Raw genomic sequence first — 22,304 nt, 5'->3', positions numbered from 1 at the left:
AAACATGCATACACACAGGCATGCCCATTTTGTGTACACAAACACACACACACTAAAATGCACGCCAAAATGAACATTTAAATCAAAGTTGGACATTTATAACACCTTCCATTTTTTAAGCTACTCTCAGTGATCCTTCATCGAATAGAGTCTGGAAATGGCATGTGCATAATGTATTGATCAGTGTCACAGGATTGCAATAACAATCTGAAGGGACAGGTTTTGGAGAGCGATGAGGGGGAACCTTGCTGTATGTGTGGTCTTAGGTGACTTCTCGGTACCAGAGTTACTGTGTTACAAGACCGTCAGAAGGATTAAATGAGACTTGCATGTCAAGCCCTTGGCTCAGTGTTAGCCCCAGAGTAAGTGCTCAGTAGAGCTAAGATGGTGGTGCTCGACTAATCACGGAATGCTTATTAGAGCAGCAGGTTATGGTTGTCGTAAGAGCTGCTACAATTACTATCATCAAGGAAACGTCCAGAAAATAAGTTTGGCTTTGTTTCTTTACTTGTATGTACTTTCTTTCCTTTGTATCTACTGCTCCTTAGATATAGCTTCATTCCAACTATAAAAACAGTAACTTGGCCTACTACGTGAACTTGAATGTTTAAAGTCTAGCCAAGAAGGTGAGGCAGGGCATATTACTGTGGTAGTTTGTTTGCTTGTCTATTTGTTTAGAAAAGGTCTCACTGTGTGGCCCTGACTGCTGGAACTTGCTTTGTTGATCAGGTTGGCCTTAAACTCAAGAGATTAGACTGCTCTGTCTCCATAGTACTGGAATTAAAAGCACTACCATGCTAGCATGTTATCATTTTTTAAAGTTTAATATTTTTCTAGCATCTGTCAGATTTCTCACATGGTGGCATGTCTGCAGACCTAGCACTAATGAGGATGAATTAAAAGGATTGTGAGTGAGGCCAGCCTTGAAGACGGAGTGGGTGAGGGAGGAGGAGGGGGAGGAGGGACAGGAGAAGGAAAGGGGGTGAGAGAGGAGGATGGGGAGAATGAGGAGGGGAGGAGGGGGAGAAAGAATTAAGAGGAGAAGGAGGAGAAAAGAGAGGAAGAGGGGGAAGGAGAGGAGGAGGGGGAAAGGGAGAAGGAGGAGGAAGAGGAGGAAGAGGAAGAGGAAAGGACCGAGGAGGAGAAACAAACAATGAAGAATAGCACATAATTTCATCAATAGCTTTCGTAGGAACACAGATACATTAGCTTTTTTAAAGGCATTGATTAGTGCTCTCTGTGTTGATTATCATAGATGAGTAACAAAGAAACACCTTCAAATGAATTCTTGTCCCTATACACTACAAATGTGAAAAAAGAAAGAAAGAAAAAAGAAAATCCTGTGACTCCCCACAGAGTTCACAGCAGATATAAAGATGTATCTTTCTATATAAAAGATATGTGGTGCCATGACCCACGGGACTAAAATGGCTCAGATAAGTCCTATTTGCTCGACAGCTTAAACATTCCCCCGCGTTTCTTTATCTTTGGTTTGCAGTTTCTCCTTCCTGCCCTCTGAGTTGTTTGTGTGCGGTCATCGTCCAGTCACTGGAGGGACTGCAAAGAATGCCCAGGCTTCCTCTGTTTTTTCAGAGTAACACGACTCTCCCAGCTGTTCCTCTAAATGAGGCTTAGCATACATTCCCCACGCTTGGAATTACCTGGCACTCAGCAGCTGTTAGATAGTTCATCTGCAACGGTCCTTTACTGTGATGGAACGCAGGGGGTACCCGAAGGATGCGCCACAACCCACGCCCCTTTTAAGTTATGTTATAATCAGTGTACAGAGTATCAGGTTTCCTCCCGGCATTCTCAGAGATACTTAGCTTCATTGATTCTCCAGCTCTACTTGACCCTGGCCCTCCACTTTCCCATCAACATTTATAGCACATGCATCCCGATGCCCTCCCCACCCCTCTCCGGTAAAGCCACCTTATTTTGTCCCCCATCTCATGGGCCCTTTCTAGTTTCCTTACCGCTGCCCATATTTCCACACAAACACACGCACAGACCAGCTAGAAGCTAGGATCTGTATAGGAGAGTCATACTGTTTGTCTTTCTGAGCATGGGATCACCTCCTTGGGTGTGATCTTTTCTAGCTTAATTCAGTTTCCTGAAAATTGTGTTAGTTCATTTTCCCTTACAACGGAACAAAACCCCGCTGGGGCTACATCCCATGTTTTCAGTATCCGCTCATCAATTGACAGAGCGGATCTGTCTGTCAGCCATCTAGGCTGCATCCGTGTCCTTGCTATTGTGATCAAAATGGTAATAAACACAGACATGCATGTGTTTCTGTGGTAGAGCATGGAATTCTTTTGCTACATGTCCAGGAATGACATAAGCCCTCCTGTCCATAGGGTGGCCTCCACCACAGAGTGGTCCTTCTTTTCACCTGTGAAGAAGCCCCCACATTGGTGTCCCCAGTGGCCGAGTTATTCAACTCCCAGGGGATTGTGGCACAGAGATAATGGGTCCTTTCTAGTGCCTGTCATCATTTGCTTTCTTGATGGAGATGGAATCGCAAAGTGGTTTTCATTTTCATTTCCATGATAGCCAGGGATCTTAAACTTCTTAAAGTAGTTACTGGCCATTAGTGTTTCTTCTTCTGAGATCTTTCTATTCAGTTTATCGGCCCACTTGTTGACCGAGAGTTCAAGTTCTGCCATTCTGTATGCGTTCTAGCTATCCACCCGTGTCTGGGGTATAGCGTTCTAGCTATCCGCCTGTGTCTGGGGTTTATCTAGCAAGGGTCTGCTCCCATTCTCCAGGCCGCCTGTCCACTCTGCTGTCTGTCCCTTCTTCTGTGCGGAAGCTTTGAAATTGCATGTGATACCCTTACCAGTCCTTGTGGCCTGTGGTTTTCTGTGCTGCCAGGATTCTTGCCCAAACTCTACCCTAATGTGCTTCCTCTACATTTTCTGGCAACAAGTTCAGAATTCTTAGTTGCCATTAAGGTTTTTAATCCCATCTGAATACATTTTTGTGCAGAGTGAGAGATATGGATCTAATTTTGCTCTTTGGCATGTGGAAAAACTATGAACAATAAATAATCACTTCAGCCTGGTGTGGGGGGTCCCCACCTTACATTCTAGCACTTGGCAGAGGTTCAGAACTAACCTGGGCTACACAGGGTGTTGCAGGCTTCCCAAAACTGCATAGAGAAACACTGTCTCAGAGAATAACAATTATTGACATTATCATTATTTAAATTATAGGAGAAATGAAACTATATAGATATAGGTTATTTTTTAGTAGCTTATGCACCTTAACAGGCATTCACTGAACTGCTGCATCTTATCAGTCAGCATTAATTGTTCATTTGTTTTTACTTTGTGTGTGTGTGTGTGTGTGTGCTCATGTTCACATTCACGTCCCACTGCATGCATACAGAGGTCAGATGACAACCTGCAGGAGTCACTTCTGTCCTCTCATGAGGCTCCTGGGGACTGAATGAGGTCATTACCCTTGGCAGCACCCACCTTCACACTCCAAGCAATCTTTCTGACCCTCATTTTGTTTGTCTGTTTGTTTGGGTTTATTGTTTGTTTGTTTTTGTCTGCTCGGTTGGTTGGTTTGGGTTACTGTTTTGTATGTTTGTTTATTTGAACAATCAAGAAAAGGTTCATTCCCACACCACTGAAGGATGTGGTTGACTTGGTATTTTCATATAAAGAGATTTAAAAATGAATTCAACTTCTTAAATGGGCAGGATTTAACCACCAGCCTTCCTTTTAAGAAACAGTCCTCTTTTGCATCTATACCTAACATCTGCCTTTTATTCCCAGCTGGAGCAGATAGCTGGAGACCATATGGTCGGGAAATAAGAATGTGGCAATTACTCCAAAAGTAATTTGCTTGGCTTGATGAGAGTAAAAAGAAGTTTTGATTATATGTAAATCTGGAATGTTTGCTTGGGTTAAAATGCATTTGCAGACACCCAGGTAACATCTCAGGAAAGGCCCACCAGGTATCTAGACACTTCTAAGAAATAAAGAGATGAGGTTTAATAACTACAGTCTCTCACTAAGCATTTAAACTAGTGACTCTGTGATTTCTTTCCTCTTAAAGCTTCAGTAAAAATTTGCATCCAAAAAATAAAGGAACTTGAAAAATTAGGAAAATGTTCCTAATATCCTCATGAAATCAAGCCAGGTAAAGCTATTTCATTAAATGACCACCAATGCCTATTTACATTGGGTTCCGTTTGAAGAAGTGTTGGACATAAAAGTAATAAATTTAGAGAGAATAATGAATATATTATTTCATGGAACATAAATTAAGTAAAATCAAGATGAAATGAGAAAAAAAAACATCATCAAAACATCCCAGTAATAAGTTTTGCTTCTGTGATCCACAGACAGATGCTAAAATCAGTACATGATAGTTTGGGAAGAAAAGATATTCATATAAAGTATTTCCAGGAGGACGAAAACTCATTGCAAAGGGGAAAATGGCGACTTTGTGGTATGGGAGCCTAGCAACACCATCTTAGCCAGGTGACCAACATCAACATCATTAGGACATCCTAGTGTCATGGACCTGACAGGATGGTCCGTTGTCACTTCCTCAGAACTTTCTCATGTTCTCACTGAATTCAAAAGAAGAACACATTGGGCTAACTCACTATAAGTGATCACTGTGGCATCTTGGATTCAACTCTATGACCAGAAAATTAATTCTAGCAAGGAAACTAGTGAAATAAGTAAGAATTTAATCTGTAGTGTAGTTAACTGTAGTATGCCTTGGTCATTTTCTACAGTTTTGACCACTGCAAGGCTGGTTTTGCAACACGCTAACATTTAAGGAATCTGGGTGAGGGTCAGGACTGGCCTGGGCTACCGAGGAAAGCCCATGGGAAACCCCGGTTCAAGCAGGATGTAACTGTACATCATGCAAATTAGAAGTTGAGGGGGTAAAAGGTACTTCCAGGTCACTCCAAACTTCCTGAGTATTTGTCTTCACATTGGGGATTAAGGATCAGGCAGAACCTGAGTAGGTTAAAAGTGGATAGAGCAACTGGGCAAATGTTTAGCCTAAGGAGAGGATCAAAGGAAATGCAGCAGATGTTTAGCAAGAGCTCTGCACATGGCGGCACCTCCACTCAGCAGGGAGTCCACGAAGGAAACCAGAGACCTCAGCTCTGCTTTCAACCACAACATAAAAAATGGCCTATAAATACCCACCCTCATCTAAGAAGGCCACTTCCATTACTGCTTCAGAGCCTTGTAGAACGAGACGCCCATCTCCCAGAATTGACTGTCCTTTGTATAAGCACAAGTGTTATTTTAACAAGTGTTGACCTGTTGAAGCATCTATCTTTTAAATTAATTTCAACCCAGAAGAGTTCCCCCCAAAAATAGACCATTAACAATGGCTAAGTTTAGTTTTGCCCAAAATATTTACTTCTGACATTGACATCATATCTGCTTTATCAAAGTGTTCTCACTATAATAAGTGGTTGTGATGTTGAGATCCAATGTCTCCTTCACAATTGCCTGGCCCGAGCTGCAGAGGAGAGCCCAAGGGGACCCTGGCTCAGGCTCCACTGGTTTACAAAGAAGAGATGTTTTGTCTACGACTCTGTTTTTATTGTTTCTCAGGACGTTGAATGTACAACTAGAAATAATTACCCACCCACTTACACATACACACACACAAGTCCATATCATTACTTCATACAACCAAGGAAATTCTTGAAAACTCAGGCAACAAGTATCATGGTTGGCTAATTTCTTTATACAAGAAAGTATTTTGGATGTTTGTCAATATTCTCAGGGTTCTCAGGAGAAGCCTGGGCCTTTCTAAGAAGCATGGTTCTGAAGCTAAGTTCAACAGTTTTATTTTCACAGATCAGACATTGGCAGAATCTCATCTACTCGCCTCAATAAAACAGAGATTCTGTGAGACCAGCGCTCGCCTTCTGAGAAGTTAGGGCAAAGAAAGGCTGTAGGGTCGTTTAAGTCAATTCCTCAGGAAATCATAAAAGACAAAAGTTATGTGAGAAAATGATCATGAGAATGCGTAATCAAGTTTACCCAGGTTATACACAATAAAGCGTCAAGGAGCATCGTGGCAGCAATCACAGAAAATAACAGAGAATTCTGAAGGAAACACAGAAGGATTCAATGGGAAATACAGTGCTATTCCAAATGTACCAAACACCTCAGACAAACTCCAAGAAGCAGGAACTTGTCTTATTCACAGCACACTGTTTGCTCTCTGTGCACTGACGTTCTTAGAACAAAACAGACTAAGGATGGTCTGTAGATTAAATGCCACAGACTATTTCTCTACATCAAATTTTTTTTGTTGTTGTTATTGAAATCTAGAGAAGACATATAGACAGCAAACCTGAATGCAGGGTCTTTTAGGTACCCAGAAGTCGCACTAAAGTGCACTTACTTCTGAGATTGGCAATAGTTTCATTTGTGATATGCCATGTGTAGCTGTACTCCATCTATCCATCCGTCCATCCATCCATCCATCCATGCATCCATCCAACAAGGTAAGAACAAGCGAATCCCTGAACCCTTCCAAAGTGTGCCGTGGAAGCTGTAACACTCAGATATTTAAATGGATCCCTTTCCTTTCAATGGTAACTGATGCTTTGGGCAAAGCTGTTTGGATCCTGATTGGTTTTCCCGATTCTCTCGTAGGGAAACAAGTACCAAGAACTTCCACTTCACACCAAGGACATCATAGGCATTTGTGCCATCTCTTGAGTTAGTCGGTGCTCTGAGCAACTCAAGCCACTGCTTGAAACAGGGTGGTCATTAATACAGGTGACAGCCAACGTTTGACAATCTTTCCCCAAGCCGGGCCTGACAGGCATATTTTGCTGCTTATTGACGTTAACAAAATTTAATAAACAAATGGCAGGTCCCAAAGAGATTTAAGTGGACAGCTGACTTCACTGCAGAGAAGCAGCAGAAAGAGTGTGGCAAGCAGGGGACGGTGAGCAGCCATTACTCTTCCTCAGCTCTGGAGAGTGTTGGCAGGCCACAGCATGGACCCCAGTTGCTATGCCCCCAATTCTTAACTGGAAGTTGGAGATCCGGTTATACCTGAACATTCTTATATTAGAAATTGTACCACTTTGTTCCTTCCAAAGGGTCTATTGTTTCATCCTGACAATTCTGTTGGTCGGCCCACATTTCAGGGCAAGAAGAACATCCCATTTATCTTTGTGTTTCCGGTGCTTGACGGGATTACTAATACACAGTCTGTGCAGACAGGCTAGATTGGCTCTTACAATCCAGCCATTTTATCTTGGCCATTTTACAACCCTCAGCAGGAATTCATTAATTTCCTCAAGAATTTAGTTATTACAATATGACAGTACTTCTTTGGCAGACACTTCTTTGGCATTTGAATATAACATTGGGGATATATTTTGGTAGGAAAAGAATAGGACCCCAAGCTCAAAACTAGATAAACCAGGTATGCCAGAGCCCTGAGGAAAAAGGAGGGAAGTTTCGCTTTGATTTCCATCAGTGCTAGCAAGCACTAATGAACAGCAATCTTTGAGAAGTCAGAGCCACTTTCTCAGAGCCAGACTGCTCGCTGTTCCATAAGTAGACTCCAACTACATGCGCGGGTTTTCCGAAAGTGTGTTCATGAAAGAGGGGTGCTTTCTTCCAACGCAGAACAATACTGGCTTGCTTCTTGGTTTGAAGGGAAGAATTGATCAGTAGCTAGTAAGTCAAAGGTTAATAACTGGGTCTGATAATTTCTGTTATCAGACACATGATGGATGATGTAGTGTCTTCTGTCTGGCTCCTCATAAACACAGGAGCCTCTATTTTCCACGCTTCTGCTGAGGACCAAAGCTATCCTCCCACAATCCTGCTGTTTGAGGCCTGAAGGAGGGCTGCACTCCCATCCCCTGCCTCAGAGGAGGGAGTCACAGAGGGTCCAAGGCAACCAGCAACATTGCAAACCTAGACCCAGTTGGCTTATGGTAAAGGACTGACTATGATATCAGTCAAGTCTCCCACTCTCACACATTTCCATTCCACAAGACCACATGCTGCGCTAACAACAAAAGCCATCTCCCTCCAGTTGGCTTTCAGCTCTCTGGCTGATGCCCACAGACAGCTGCTAGAGCTTAAGCTACACCCAGGTCACTTAAGAATGTAGAAGACTGGCCCTTGCTTTGCATCCAATCACATCTATTTCACTCGTAGTGTTCAGTCATAGTGGTCCAAGATGGTATTTTCTCCTAAAGAATTACACGCTCAGTACAAAGGAGAGTTTGTACCTTCAAGTAGCGGCATTTAAATGATGTGCATGCCAGAGAAAACCGGCCCATTTCTCACTGTCTGTTTTAAAATGAGATTTGACTCAACCTGCTCTCTCTGGAAGAAACAATAATTTCTTTGTTAGCTAAGACCAGTGTAGTTCCTAAGCCAGTGTGATTGGTTCATCTCATGGATACTGTCCAAAGCATATTCTGTGACATAGTCACAAATCAATTAAATTGGGAAACAGCAGTAATTATAATCACATAAGATTAAGAGTGTGAGGAAAAACAAGTAATTGAAAATAACAGTGGTGTAAGATGCCATTAGGAGATGATATCAAAACACGCATCAGTGGAGGCTTCAAAATAAGTAAGTAAAACCATCCACTGATATAGTGGATATAGTGGATAGCAAATGAACTTCCCCTAAACATGCCAGAGGGCAAGCCATCTCACATTTGGAATATTTTTGTCCATCCGTCTTTGGAGGAACAGATGGACATGCCAGAGCAATGAACTCCAGATCCCCGGTTTACTAAATGCACACATGCTCACCCAAAGAAATAAACAGGAATTGCGTTGGCTGCATACAATCGGCACCAGCAGTCATCAAATAATGACATCACCGTATTTACACAATTGAGGGTATTTACAGTAGAAGTGAAATTGTGTCAGTGGAGGTTTCCTTTTGAGAGAAATTTTAGCTCCAAATAGTTAATCTGAGTATCTCCGAGAACTTTTTTCTTTTCATCCGGCTTGTATTTGGTTTTTGGTAATATTTTAAAATTTCTCCAGTACGTGGTGAGAGCCTTCCACAGAAAAGGTATGTTTACCTAACTCTTCATAAAGTTGCGTCAAGACTACAAATACCCTGCTAGCCTCAGTCAGCCACACACAGACTTTCGCCCGGGCCATTTCTCATCTCCAATCAGGACCTTTATACAAAGAGCAATCTCAGTTATCAACTCCACAAAAACTTGCCTAAGCGCTGCCCCCTCCCCGCCCCGCCCGACGCGCGCGCGGCCCGCGGTGCCGCTCCGTACCTGCTGAGCGGATGGCTGGCCCGGGACGCGCAGCGTGGCTCCGCGCCCTGCGGTTGCGAGCGCGCGTGCGAGTGGTAGGCGGTCAGCACCACGCCGCCCGAGTCCTCCACCTCCATCCTCAGTGGCGCACGTCCCCGCGCCGACCCAGAACAAAGACCCGGACCAACGTGGACCAGCTCCGGGAGCGGGTCAGCGGCCCCGAGCGTCCGGCGCCCCAAGGCTCCGCGGCTAGGACGGCCCCGCCCGCCCGAGGACCACGCCCACAGAGTACAGCGGCCTGATTAGCATACACTGCGGGTCACGCCCACAAAACAAGGCGTACAGATTGATTAACATAACTAAGAGCCACGCCCACAGAGTACAACAGACAGATTAGCATACACCGAGGGCACGCCCACAGAGTACAGCGAGCAGATTAGCATACAGTGAGGGCCACGCCCACGTATCCCTGCTTCTAGGAAACTGGAAACCTGCCTGAAGCTTTTGGCTCGGCCAGCTGCTCTAGTAAAGTTTGTGTTTTTCTTCCTTTGTTTCTCTTTTCCTCTTCTCAACCTTCTCCTCGCCCCCCTTCAAACGGGAGGCTTATCCCATGGCTAGGAACGTTTCCTGCCTGGCAGTCTCAGACGTGAGACAGAAACCATGCCTTAGGCAAGGGGAGAAAGGCTAGGTCTGGAATAGGTGCCCTGGGGAAGAAAGGGAGAAAATGTGACACTCTCATGTAAACATCCGAATCATAAATTGAAGAACTGGGTGGCACTGACATTTGCTAGTCTAAGTTACAGAGAATCTGATTTCCCCTCTGCCCAAGCCATCATTCTGCATGTGCAAGACTGAGCTTCCTTCCCTACCTCAAGACTGCAACAGCCAGACTCTTACCTCATTCCTAACATCCCTTTCCTCCACCCAGTCCTGATCCCTGACAGATACTGTTTCCAGACTGTCTGAAAAACTACTCCTGATTGCCACAGGCTCAATGAATAGTATTTTCAGGGGACTTTTTAAGGGAGGTTATAAACACACACACACACACACACACACACACACACACACACACGCATACTATATATATATATATATATATATATATATATATATATATATATACACATATATATATAGTCTTTCTCCTGATTGTGTTTCTGGCTGGAACTGCTCTCAAAATTCTCTCTGGGAGTCCCCTGTGAAACCTCTTAAAGATCATCAATCAAAGCCCCCTCCCCCACCTCTTACTCCCCCTGCCACTTTCTAGAAATTGCTCTTGCTTTGTTACAGGAATAATTTCACTCTGCTCTATGGTGAAGGCAGACTCTCTAGACCATGCCCGGTGTGTTTCTTTGCTCTGGCATCCACTTGAGTGAATGCTAATAGGTTGTGGTCTTTTTTTTCCCCTCAAAGCCCAGATGGAACCAGGAAACTTCTCAGAATGAAACACCAAGGAGAAGAAAGCCCAGGGGGAAAACCCATTGCTAACTCAAGATCAAATTACTATTTTCCAACAAGTTGGTGCTTTCTACTCTACTGCAAGCGGCTGGAAAAGCTGGTATCATTTCTTTTGTTTTTTATATCCCAGAGCCCCTCCTGTTTCACATAGCACACACTCCAGAAAGGAAGGTGTGCCGGGTAGTTGTATATCAACTTGACACGAGCTGAGGTCATCTGGGGGGAAGAAGCCTCAAGTAAGAAAATGCCTTCACAAAAATCAGGCTGTAGGCAAGTGACTGGGGGGAGGCAGCCTGTCTGTGGGTGGTGCTGAGAGGGTGCTCCTGGGTTCTTAAGAAGGCAGACTGAAGAAGGAAGCCATGAGGAGCAAGCCGGTAAGCAGCTCCCCTCCATGGCCTCTGCATCACCTCCTGCCTCCAGGTCCCTGCTCTGCTTGAGTTCCTGCCCTCACTGCTTTTGATGAACTGTTATATGAAACTGCGGGGGGAAATAAACCCTTTTCTCGCCCAAGTTGCTTTTGCTCATGGTGTTTCATCCCAGCAATAGTAACCCTAACTAGGACAGAAAGCTTGTTGATGAATGAATGAATGAATGAATGAATGAATGGGTGGGATACAAGTGAATCGGTGAAGCAGATAGTACTCTTCAAGGTAGCGGTCCGTACCTTCCAGGATAACCAAGGGTGACTCATGTTGCTTTGTAGCACTGAATCAGCCAGTAAAAACAAGTTCTGTGTATAGTGCCGTTTTTGTGTGAGCTCTGAAGTGCAGCTCCTGTCAGCATCCTTGAGTTTTCAGGTTTCAGAGAGATGCTAGACTGCACATGTTGTATGGCAGAATGTGTTATTCAAGCTCCTTCCAGGAGCCCTTCAGATCAGCTGACCTGATGGGACTTATAGTCTCTAAGGGCTGGATCCGGTCTGTAACACAAAAGAGAAACCAGCAGGAAATCTAGAGAGATAGGAAGAAAGGTTGTGCAACAATCCTCAGGCTTATTTGCTAAGGGGAGGGGAGTAACCTTCTCCCCGGAGCTGTGGCCTCGATGGCAGCCCTATGCTGCTCTCTCTGGAATCTCCTTGGTATACAGACCTGGGGTGGCCGTGGCTACGTGTTCCTGAATCACGCCATACTTCTTCCTTTACTATGGGCACAACTTTAGAGTTGTGCCTCCCTTGCAAAGCTGCTTTCATGACCTGAGCTGAGAGGTCCACCTCCTTCCATCAGGACACTGCACACACTGCCCCACGATTAGTGTGGCCACACTAACACAATCCTGCTCTCCGTTAAAGATAAAGAATTGTCCATACAGTTGTTTTGTCAGTGAATGTTTTTCAGGCTAAACAGGTTTAGCAATATATACACTATGAAAAGCATTTGGGGGCTGGGTGGGGCTCCGTGGTGGGACAGTTGCCTGACATGTACATGGCCCTGAGTTTGATTCTAATTGATCCCCAGGATTGAAAGAAAAGAGGCAGAGACAAGAGTTGAAAACAAAACAGACCTTTAGACTAGGGATGACAGCATAAGGCAGTAAGAGCTGGCCAGGCTGTGGAGCAAGTCCACGTGAGGACCTTCGGGAAGATGAAGTTAACTGGAGTGGACCATGGGCATTCGTTCTGAAACAGCACTTTCTGTTTGTTGGAGTCAGGGTAAGTGGAAGCCAGTTTGAGTTCCCTGTGCCAAGCACTGGACTTAGAATCAGGAGACATGGGTATCCACACCAGCCCAGCACCAGCAAAACATGGGTCCGCGAGCAACACACTGGTTTGTAGACCTGCTTTGCACATTTGAAAGAAGGGAGCTCACCCTGTTATGTTCTGCTCTAGATATCAAAACATCAGCCCACGGATGCTTCAGCAGGCGTTCTCAGCACCAAGTTACATCCGGACTGTGGACACCAGGCCAGGCTGTAGCAAGGCTCAAACTCACACCAGAGCTGTCTGCAGTCTGAACCCAGGCTCTTTAAGTGTTGACATAAAAGGTCTCCTGAGATGTAAAATGAGCACTTCCTTACTTATGTAAACAAGTAAGTAGGACTTAATTTATGTTTCTTTGTGTAACCTATGTTTCTTTTCATAAATCTATTTAGTATGCTAAGGGTTAAATACCGCTAGCATAGAAATACTTAAGTAGTAATTACACTTAGTTTTCAGTGCGAAGTATTTCTTTATAGGGGTGTGCATAATTTATTCTCATTATCTGCTCTTAGAATGTGTTGAGAGTTAACAGTTTTGTGTGTGTGTGTGAATTGCAGCTCTGTCAATAGGTAAGCAGGAAGAAGCATAAGAGACCTACAGAATACGGGGACCCTGGGTGCAAAAAGACTCTACTTTATGAACAGAAGAGAACAGTGAGAAAGGCCAGAGAGCTGAGCCTGGGTCTGGATAATGGGATTGCCACTTACTAGAGATCCTGCTCTAATCCCTAATTTAAAATGTGAGAGCCAATCGATCAAATATCCTCCCAGAATTGGTAGAAAAGCAAAGAGCTTGTCTTTAAAACATCTACCACATAGATGTTGCTGTTCTTGAACATAGCTATGCTTGAACATAGCTGTGCTGGCCAGCCGGACGTCAGCTTGACACAAACTAGAGTTATCTGAAAGGAAGGAACCTCAATAGAGAAAATGCCTCTATAAGACCCAGCTAGAGGGCATTTTCTTAATTAGTGATTGAAGGGGAAGGGCCCAGCCCATGGTGGGTGGCACTATCCCTACCCTGGCAGCCCTGTGTTCTATAAGAAAGTAGGCTGGGCAATCTCTAAGACCAAGCCAGTAAGTGGCACTTCTTGGCCTCTGCATCCACTCCTGCCTCCGGGATCCTGCCCTGTTTGAGTTCCTGTCCTGACTTCCTTTAAGGATGAACAGCTAGCTATGTGGGTGTGAAAGCTGGGTGTGGTGGGACAGCTCCTCAATCTAAATTCTTTGGAGACAGATGGTTGTGAGCCACCATGTGGTTGTTGGGAATTGAACTCAGGACCTCTGGAAGAGCAGCCAGTGCTCTTCCTCCCCAACTTCCTCTTCTGTGATGCTTCCTCACAGCAGTACAAACCCTAAGACCGCATCATACACGCTTGATAAACCTGTGCTCACTCTCTTCTCTCTCTTTTATTACTCCAGTCACTGGGGTCTCCCTTTCAACCCTTCCAAAATTATCCTTGGAGTCCAAACCTCAGTGAACACCAGGATGCCTCAGCTCTGATGATTCCAAGATATGCAGATAACCCAGCATGCCCAATCCTGTTAGGAATAGCAAGAAAATAAGACATTTATGTAAAACTTTCACATGGACAAAAGGGAAGTGCCTCTTGTGGCATTGCCGCCTGTTTGACAGAAGTGCTGCTTGGATGGTCACCTAGTGCCCTGATCTTCAGGAATTGAAGATCTGGTTGTAATGCAGTGAGAGGGTCACCTCACTGTGACCTCAAATCCTCTGGAAAGACTGAGACAGATGAGTCCACAGCTGTGTTTAGATGGAGAAGAAACGCTTTAATAAATGAGTTTGTTGTTTATTTTTGTTCTTGAGGAAGTATCTGGTATCCTAAACTAGCTTTGTGAAACTTTTAATGTAGCTAAGCACACCCTGAACTTGTGATCCTCTAGCCGCCTCCTCCTGAGTGCCACCAGGATTACAGGCATGTGGCAGTATGCTCCAGTCATGCGGGGCTGGGGTCCAATCCAGTGCTTCAAGGATGCTCAGCAAACAGGAGACCATTTAATGTACCCCACCCCCAGCCCAAGACACACATTTCTGAAAGTGTCTGAAAGGCATGGGGTAAATTCTTCATCCTCTGTTAAGCTAATGAATCCTAAATGATTCCTCCTAAATATTTTTAGACATTGATCAGCACAACTCAAATCATACAACTTACTTTTCTGAATGTTCTCACAACGACATGATTTTATGACCACTGACTTTATCGCTTCCTGGGCATCTGTTTCTAAAGAGAGATTGGAGCTATTTTTCTTCATTAACCATTCTGGGCTCTATGATCAATCTGGTAATTGGGTTAAGCAGATTATATCACCATGAGAGCCAGTCAGCCAGGTCACAATGAGTTATTTATGTGATGGGCATAACTGAGTCACATAAGGGACTTCTGCAAATAAATTGAATCATTATTGATTGGAAATAAATCACTGCTAATAGACCCAGGCTGGTAGGGGAGAGAATTCCAGCCTGCCACAGACATGGCTAGGGAAATAACTCATCAAAGAATGCATTTCCTGGGGCTGGGGGGAGGGTACAGTAGACAGAGAGCGCACCACAGTGGCAGACAGGCCTATTTTTGCATTCCCAGTATCCGTGTAAAAAGCTGGGTGTGGTGGCACACCTCCTCAAGGCAAATTTTTGGAGACAGATGGTTGTGAGCCACCATGTGGTTGCTGGGAATTGAACTCAGGACCTCTGGAAGAGCATCCAGTGCTCTTAAGCACTGAGCCATCTCCCCAGCCCTTAGGATGATTTCTTAAAGGTTTACTTTTATTTTAACATTAAGTTAATTGGCTCAGGGGCCAGTTAACTTAGCTGAATTGATAAGCTCCAGGATCGGTCCATCATCCTGTCTCAAACCATGAAGTGGATAGTGATTGAAGAGACTCTGGTCTCTGCACACATGTACACACACATGTATATTCACCCTCATGCACACATACCAGTACACATGCATGCGCGCACACACACACACACACACACACAGACACACACACATTACCACCACCACTACCACCATCACCCACAGGAGGAATTTTTAGCATTTTATCTAGAGAAATGGTTTGTCAGTTACAAATACTATATGCTATTCAATAGGACCCCAGTTAGATTTGCAGCACCCACATGGTGGCTTGCTATCATCTGTAACTCCAGTTTCAGGGATCTGACCCTCTTCTGGCCTCTTCAGACACTGCATGCACATGATGCACAGCCCTATATAAAGGCAAAATTAAAAATAAAATTAAACCTTTAAGAAATCATCCTAAGGGCTGGAGAGATGGCTTAGTGGTTAATATCACTGACTGCTCTTTCAGAGGTCCTGACCCTCATCTTAGCTGCCTAGAAGCCAGTATTCTGCTAGCAGCCTTCAGATGAAGATGTAGAACTCTCAGCTCCTCCTGCACCATACCTGCCTGGGTGCTACCATGCTTCTGCCTTGATGATAATGGACGGAACCCCTGAACCTGTAACCCAGCCCCAATTAAATGTCATCCTTATATGAATTGCCTTGGACATGGTGTCTGGTCACAGCAGAAAAACCACCACCCTCTTTCAGAGCAGAGTAGGAAAGAATAAAATCTACTGCCAGCATCCAGAAGCTGAGAAGCAAACTGTCCTGAGAGAAAGACCGTGATGAGACCGAGTAGCGGTTGACCATGGCTTCCATAACTGTATGAATAAGGATTCATACAGACATCTGGAATCGGAGCTGGGAAAGGGACCTAGGAAGTCCCTCTCATTGTAAGAGGTCGGTTGCCTGCTAGGTTAGCAGTAACCCTGGGTGTGATCTATATCCTGACCTAGAAGATGCAATATGGCTGTAGGAGCAGGCAAGGGAGTGGCTTCAGGATAGATGCAGTATGAGGGTTGGCCAACAGAAAGCAAAGGCTGCTTATGGGATTTCCTGTGCTGAAGCCACAGAAACCTGGCTAATTAAGACAGAAAAGGATGTTTCAGAAATACCCAGGGAATAGCAGAGATTTGAAGGTCGATGCTGGGGGGAAAGAATGTGATACCAGAACATAGTTTTGCTGGCTGTTTCTTACAAAATTCACGATTTCTAAACTCCCCTGGCTTCTTCTCAGGATACAGGGAATAAGAACATTGCATCATATAAACACTACGCTTGGGCCACATCCTTACCCTCCACTTGGCAGTTGCTGAGTGTTGAGGAACATCATCCTTACAGGACCATTTTGCTTACCATCCAAGTGAGGTAAACCTAAGGTCACACACATGACAAATGACGAGGGACATCTGGTGCTTCCACAGACTGGGGTTGGATGCCACAGATCTGGTGTTTACTGGAGCAGGATTTAGTGAAGCCTCAGGCAGTGAGGATCAGCCTGGCAGCACTGGCTAAGAGGCCCTTTCGTGGGTGATGGTTTCGAGAGTCTGGGAAGAGAGCTATGCTGCAGAAACTCTGATCAAGGCTTGGTGCACTGGGAAAAGAGACCCAGGCCCACTTTCAAGTTTTGTCTGAATGGAGCCCTGAATAGTAAGAGTGCTATTTCCTGATAGTGTTTCTAAATCAAGTGGTCATGGAGTTTTAAAATAAGAAAGGGGGGGTTCCGATCTATATCATCTAACTCAGGTCTCAAGCATGGTACAGAGGAGGACAGCATTCAGTCATACTTCCATGGTAGGAATGGAGTCTCTTGGTCCTGGAGAATTAAAAGTGTAATTTGAAAGCAAGTTTCTCCAAGGGATATTTAAGGCCATGTGATGGAAGGAACCCAGGCTTGGATAAGGACAGACAGAGGAGAGAGCTCCACTTCTTTACCAAGGACTTTGTGATGTTGTCTCTTTTATCTGTAACAAAGGACAATAGTATTCTTCTCATACATTATATATAATGTACAACAAGCATTTCCATTTTCACTATAGTTATACATCTAAGAAGTTATTCTTGTAACTCTGATTTTGTTAGAAATACCTAAGAAAGATTCCAGGGGGAATTTAACAAGCCCCAAATACCATGAGTCCAACAACAAGAGGTTTTCAGTTTCAGTGTCCTCCAGCAGCTAAATATTTCCACTGTGAAAATACGTTAACAGAAGCCATGTTCTGAAATAGAGCGGCAACAATAAATAACTGGAAATAGAGGCTTGTGTGTCACATGGCACACTGCAGAGTGACGGACCTGGTTATTAATCATTGCCCTCCATCCCAGTTGGCCATGGTATGGTCATGGCCCTAAAGAGAATCCCCACTTAGCTGGCATTCCAGATTCATCATTTGCATTTGGGGTTCTCCGAGGCTTCTGGAATTAGCACAGCATCTGGTAGAGTAAACTAATGGAGCAAGCACCACAGTGACTAAAGTAGACCAGTTTCAGTCTAATAGATTTCTATAACTGTAAATAAAAGCATAACTTAGGTACTGTTGTTGTTATGAAATAGGACCACAAGACCAGTCATTCCTGCATCTCAGACATCATAGACAGCGTTGCCTGGTGGCCTTGGTCTTAGAGAGATGAGGTTGAGGGACTTTGAAGACAGACTTATAACGCTAAATGTCACCATAGCTGTAGAACTGAATCTTCAGGTCTAAGAGAGGACAACTGCTTCATCACCTGTGAGCCGTGAGCCTGTGGTTCTCCTAAATGATCTCCTCATGAAGTTCCCCTAGAGAATCCACAATGAAGTCCCCCCATTCGACATTTAATTTCCTGTTGAAATTACAACAGAGAAAGTAATCACAGTGTATTTTGTTCTGCTTACAACCTCATACTTGAGATTGGTGTTTGGCATATGCGATCTCAAGACACAAACTTATACATTTATGTTTAATAAGTGAATCAGGAATGAGTACATTTAAAAATGAGCAGAATAACACAGAAAGCTATAGTATCAGGGTTTCCTCTCAACCCTGATACTATTGATTGGTAATTAGGTTTTCCAGTCAACGGCTACATCCAGATACTCCACCCAGGAATGTCCCAGCACCACCAAGCACAGCCTTCTTTATCAGAACCATAGGAGCAAGCCACTCAACAAGAGGGAAGAATCCAGACTTCCTATCTGAGGCAGGGGAATTTTGACTTAGAGGCTGGCCCTGGACTAGAAAGCAAAGACTTGATCAAAATGAAAGAAAGACAAAGAGAAGGGGAGGGGGAGGAAAGAAAGAAAGAAAAGAAAAACAGCTGCAGGAGGAACAACTTATGAGAGATCTAAATGACTGCTGGAAAATTGCTACCAGTAGAATCACCTTCACAGTCCTATTTTCTTTGGACAAGATTTGCCATCTGCAGGTAACAGGTTTTCTCAATTTAGGAAATGCAGTCTTTCTTTCTCCCATCAGCTGCTGAGATGAATACAGGACAAAGGGACTCTGGGTTCTCTGAAGTGTTGCTGTGAAAGGTCTCATAATTCCCTCTCTGATAGCTCATCATCTTAAGCCTCTTCTCAGTCACTTTGGAGAATTTTTTTTAAAAAATTGCCAGCTCTCAAGTGACTGTTGCTTCCCCCAAGTGATAATGTCATCAAATCTAAACGGAGGTTCATCTCGTTTGTATAGGGGGAAAAACTGTCAAGATTTTAGGGAGCAAGCTGTCAAGATTTTAAACGATCATCATCTTGCATCCAGACTTTCAAAGCAGGATGTAAATACAATCTCACCTATCCCCAACTAGTTAGAAAAAGAAAATGGAGAGAACATCATAATTACAAATACTGTAACCAGCGCTGTATACCAACTATGTCGTTGAACACGATGTGGCATCCCTTACTCCTTATTTAGTTCTTGACCACATTTGAGGGATTATCCTGGATGATTAAGAGGTCACAGTATGTAAGTTCCTGGACCCTGATATCAGATGATCTGAGTGAGATCCCACACCAACTTCTTCCTAGGCCTGTACCTTTGGGTGAGTTAACCTCTCAGGGCTGCCATTTTCCCTGAGAAGTGGTGAATATGAAAATTACAGTCCTGGGTACCCAGGAGACCCCACCTCTTGCCTGAGCCCCTAGTGTCTGCTCATGACTGCTGTGGAAGAGGTTATCATTTCTTGAGTCGTGTAGCCACTAGATGGTGTCTAGAATCACCTAGGAGTTGGACCTCTGGGCTTGTCTGTGGGCCTGTGCGGAGTTACCTTGACTGGGTTAACTAAAGTGAGAAGACCTGCCCACTGTGAGTGGCACCATTCCCTAGGTTAGAATCTTGACCAACTCAAAAAGGAGAAAGTAAGTGAGAACAGTCATTCACTGCTCTCTGCCTGACCATGGGTAAAATGTGAGCATCTGTCTCAAGCTCCTGCTTGTTGACTTCACTAGCATGAAGCACTGCAACCTTTGAACCCTGATCTAAAACAAACCCATTCTCGATTACATTGCTTTTGTCAGGGTGTTTTATCACAACGACAGAAAAAAGACAGCAAAGTAATGAAGACACACGCCTTCCCACACAGTGTGAACATTTGCTAGTAGACACCTCAGCATCTCAGTCTTGTGTCTTCTCACCCTCAAGGTACAGCAAGCACATTCTGTGATTGCAACATGACCACTCATCATCTTTGGATGCACTTCCAGGACAGGGAAGGAAGAAAAGATCATCTTGGGATGGGGATCTAACAGAGGTCCCACTTTAGCCCTATTATAATCGCTAAACCCAAGCAATGACCCAGGGAATGCAAAGGAGAGAGTGAGCTACTGACTTGCGTAGTCCAGTCCTCAGACACAGAAGCTCCAGGATGCAGAGATGACTGTGGCTTTGTGGCCAAGAAAGGACCTAGTTAGGAGTGACACTTCAAAGTGTCAAGTGCTTGCTGCTAAGCATGAGTAGCTAAGTTCAAAGCCCCACAATCCATGTAAAAATCGAGGTTGTTATATACCTGTAACTGCAGTGTTTGAGGGTAGACAGAGCACAGAGACAGGTTGACCCCACGACTCCCGCCCAGCCAAAATGGTGAGCTCCAAGTTCTTTGAGACTATCTCAAAAGGAAGGTGAAAAGCAATTTAGGAAAATACCCAATGTCAACCTCTGGCCTTTCACATACCCTTTTGTAGGCAAGCATACCTGTACACACATGCACCACATACCTTCCCTCTCCCTCTCCTTCTCCCTTTCCCTCTCCCCCTACTCCCTTCTTCCTCCCCTCACATACACATTACAATTAAATAATAATAATGAGGGCCACACTGCTGCTAACCGTTATCCATCAATCCTGAGATAACTGAAATGAACAGCATAAAAATCTCAGTTGTATTGTCAGTAAAGGAGAACTGTGAATTTTTTTAAATAATAATATTAGGGACGATGATACAAATAAATACTTTTTAAAAAGCCCCACTTTGTCTCCAAGACCGTGAGGCATCAGCAGACCTCTCAGGACATGGTAGATTGGAGTCATGGTAGCTCAGAGGGAGTTGGAGCTGGAAAGGTCATTCGGTCACATGGAATAAAGCACTGTCATCAGTTCCTCAGTGAGGCGAAGTGCCTGAATAAAATACAGTCCAGCTACTTTACAACCTATTTCCTTGTTCTCAGTCACTCAGAAATCTTATTACAGAGTACAAGGTTAGAAGTTCTGGACATAGACTTTTGATGCTTCCATTAAAATTCAAGTTAAACATCACTTTTAGTATGCATTCTAGCTGGTTATTAAAATCAAGATTCTAGCTAAGGAGTTCTTGATGATTATGCTACCTAGACTATACTTACTGGAAGCTCCTTTCTGCTATCGTCTCTCCAAGCATACAATCTCATTGTGGATTTGGACTTCATGTCTGTCATATCCAGGCCTGGGGATGTGATGTTCCAAGTATTCCTCTGTAAGTCAGCAAATAAACTCACTGTATTTACAGCCAGTGATATGCAGGAGCTGGTTTGTACTGGTTCCTAAGAACCAGTCATTAAATTTGCAGGAATGTTGTAAGCTCCACCGTTAAACATGGCTATTACTAAAAAGTGAACACTATCAATTTGTGACTAAATAAATTAAAAGTAATTATGATGGCTTGAGTAAGCATGGATCCTGCTTGATTACTTGGTCTCAAGTTTGTGGAACTATATGGGAAGGATTAGGAGGTGTGGCCTTATTAGAAGAGGCGTGTCACTGGGGGGTGGGCTTACCGGTTTCAAAAGCCTCAAGACTGTTCCATTATGTTCTTTACTTTCTGTGGGTTTTGACATAAAAGAAACTCAAAGTGATTAAACTAATGTTATAAAGAATTTATTAATAGGTTTGCTTAGGAGACATTAAATTACAAAAATGAAATTTACCTTAAATGTCTAAAATGAGCTCTAAAATGTCCCAAAGCAAAAATATATGCTAATTAGACCTCTTTAAAAGAAAAGGGAAATTTGGGATTTTAAGACTTAAACCAACGATTATACCCTATTCCTATAACAAAGGGGGCAGCTGGAGAGGAGCTTTGCAGGACACAACTACCTTTAAGTTCTGGTCTGCCATTAAGTCCCCTGTGCTTTTATCAGGAAAGCGTTATGTTGCCTTGTGAGCAAAATGATCCTGAGTAACAGCTATTCAAAAAAGGATGCTGCTGCTGTACTTAAAAATAATTCTGGCAACATTCTAATATCTTTGTTGTGTGACTCTCTTATTTGTTTAAGTGGTCAGACTTGTTAGTCTCCTGTCTCTGTTTAAATTGTTTGAAGTGTAATCTGGGGCTGAGACCTGAAAGAGATTTAAGGATAACAGTGTTTGTGGAATGTATAAGCATGGGGTATCTGTAATCTCTGTAGTAGAATCTTTTGTTGGAGGCCAGATCTTCCTTGGGCATTAGCCCAAAATCAGGGGTAGCATGATTAAAGAACCTTTCCTTCATTTCTAAGTATATGAGGTGATTTCTCACTGAGAAGGCATGTTATTTCTGTAATGGTTGGAGATGTGAGCTCTCAGCGTTTC

The 22,304-nt window shown here is 43.8% G+C and overlaps 1 protein-coding gene across 1 annotated transcript in view; it reads right to left on the bottom strand.

Moving 5' to 3' along the window:
- Positions 1-9,517, bottom strand: part of Arhgap28 (Rho GTPase activating protein 28) — a 176,055-nt gene extending 166,538 nt beyond the window's left edge. Inside the window, exon 1 of the mRNA XM_052193410.1 lies at positions 9,289-9,517. Coding sequence (XP_052049370.1) covers positions 9,289-9,404 — 116 coding nt within the window. The 5' untranslated portion in view covers positions 9,405-9,517. The remainder of the gene's footprint in view (positions 1-9,288) is intronic.
- Between the last annotated feature and the right edge of the window lie 12,787 nt (positions 9,518-22,304).

This window comes from Apodemus sylvaticus, chromosome 9 (assembly GCF_947179515.1).
Source record: "Apodemus sylvaticus chromosome 9, mApoSyl1.1, whole genome shotgun sequence".
Taxonomy (NCBI): Eukaryota; Metazoa; Chordata; class Mammalia; order Rodentia; family Muridae; genus Apodemus; species Apodemus sylvaticus.
This window is presented reverse-complemented; position numbering and strand designations above follow the sequence as displayed.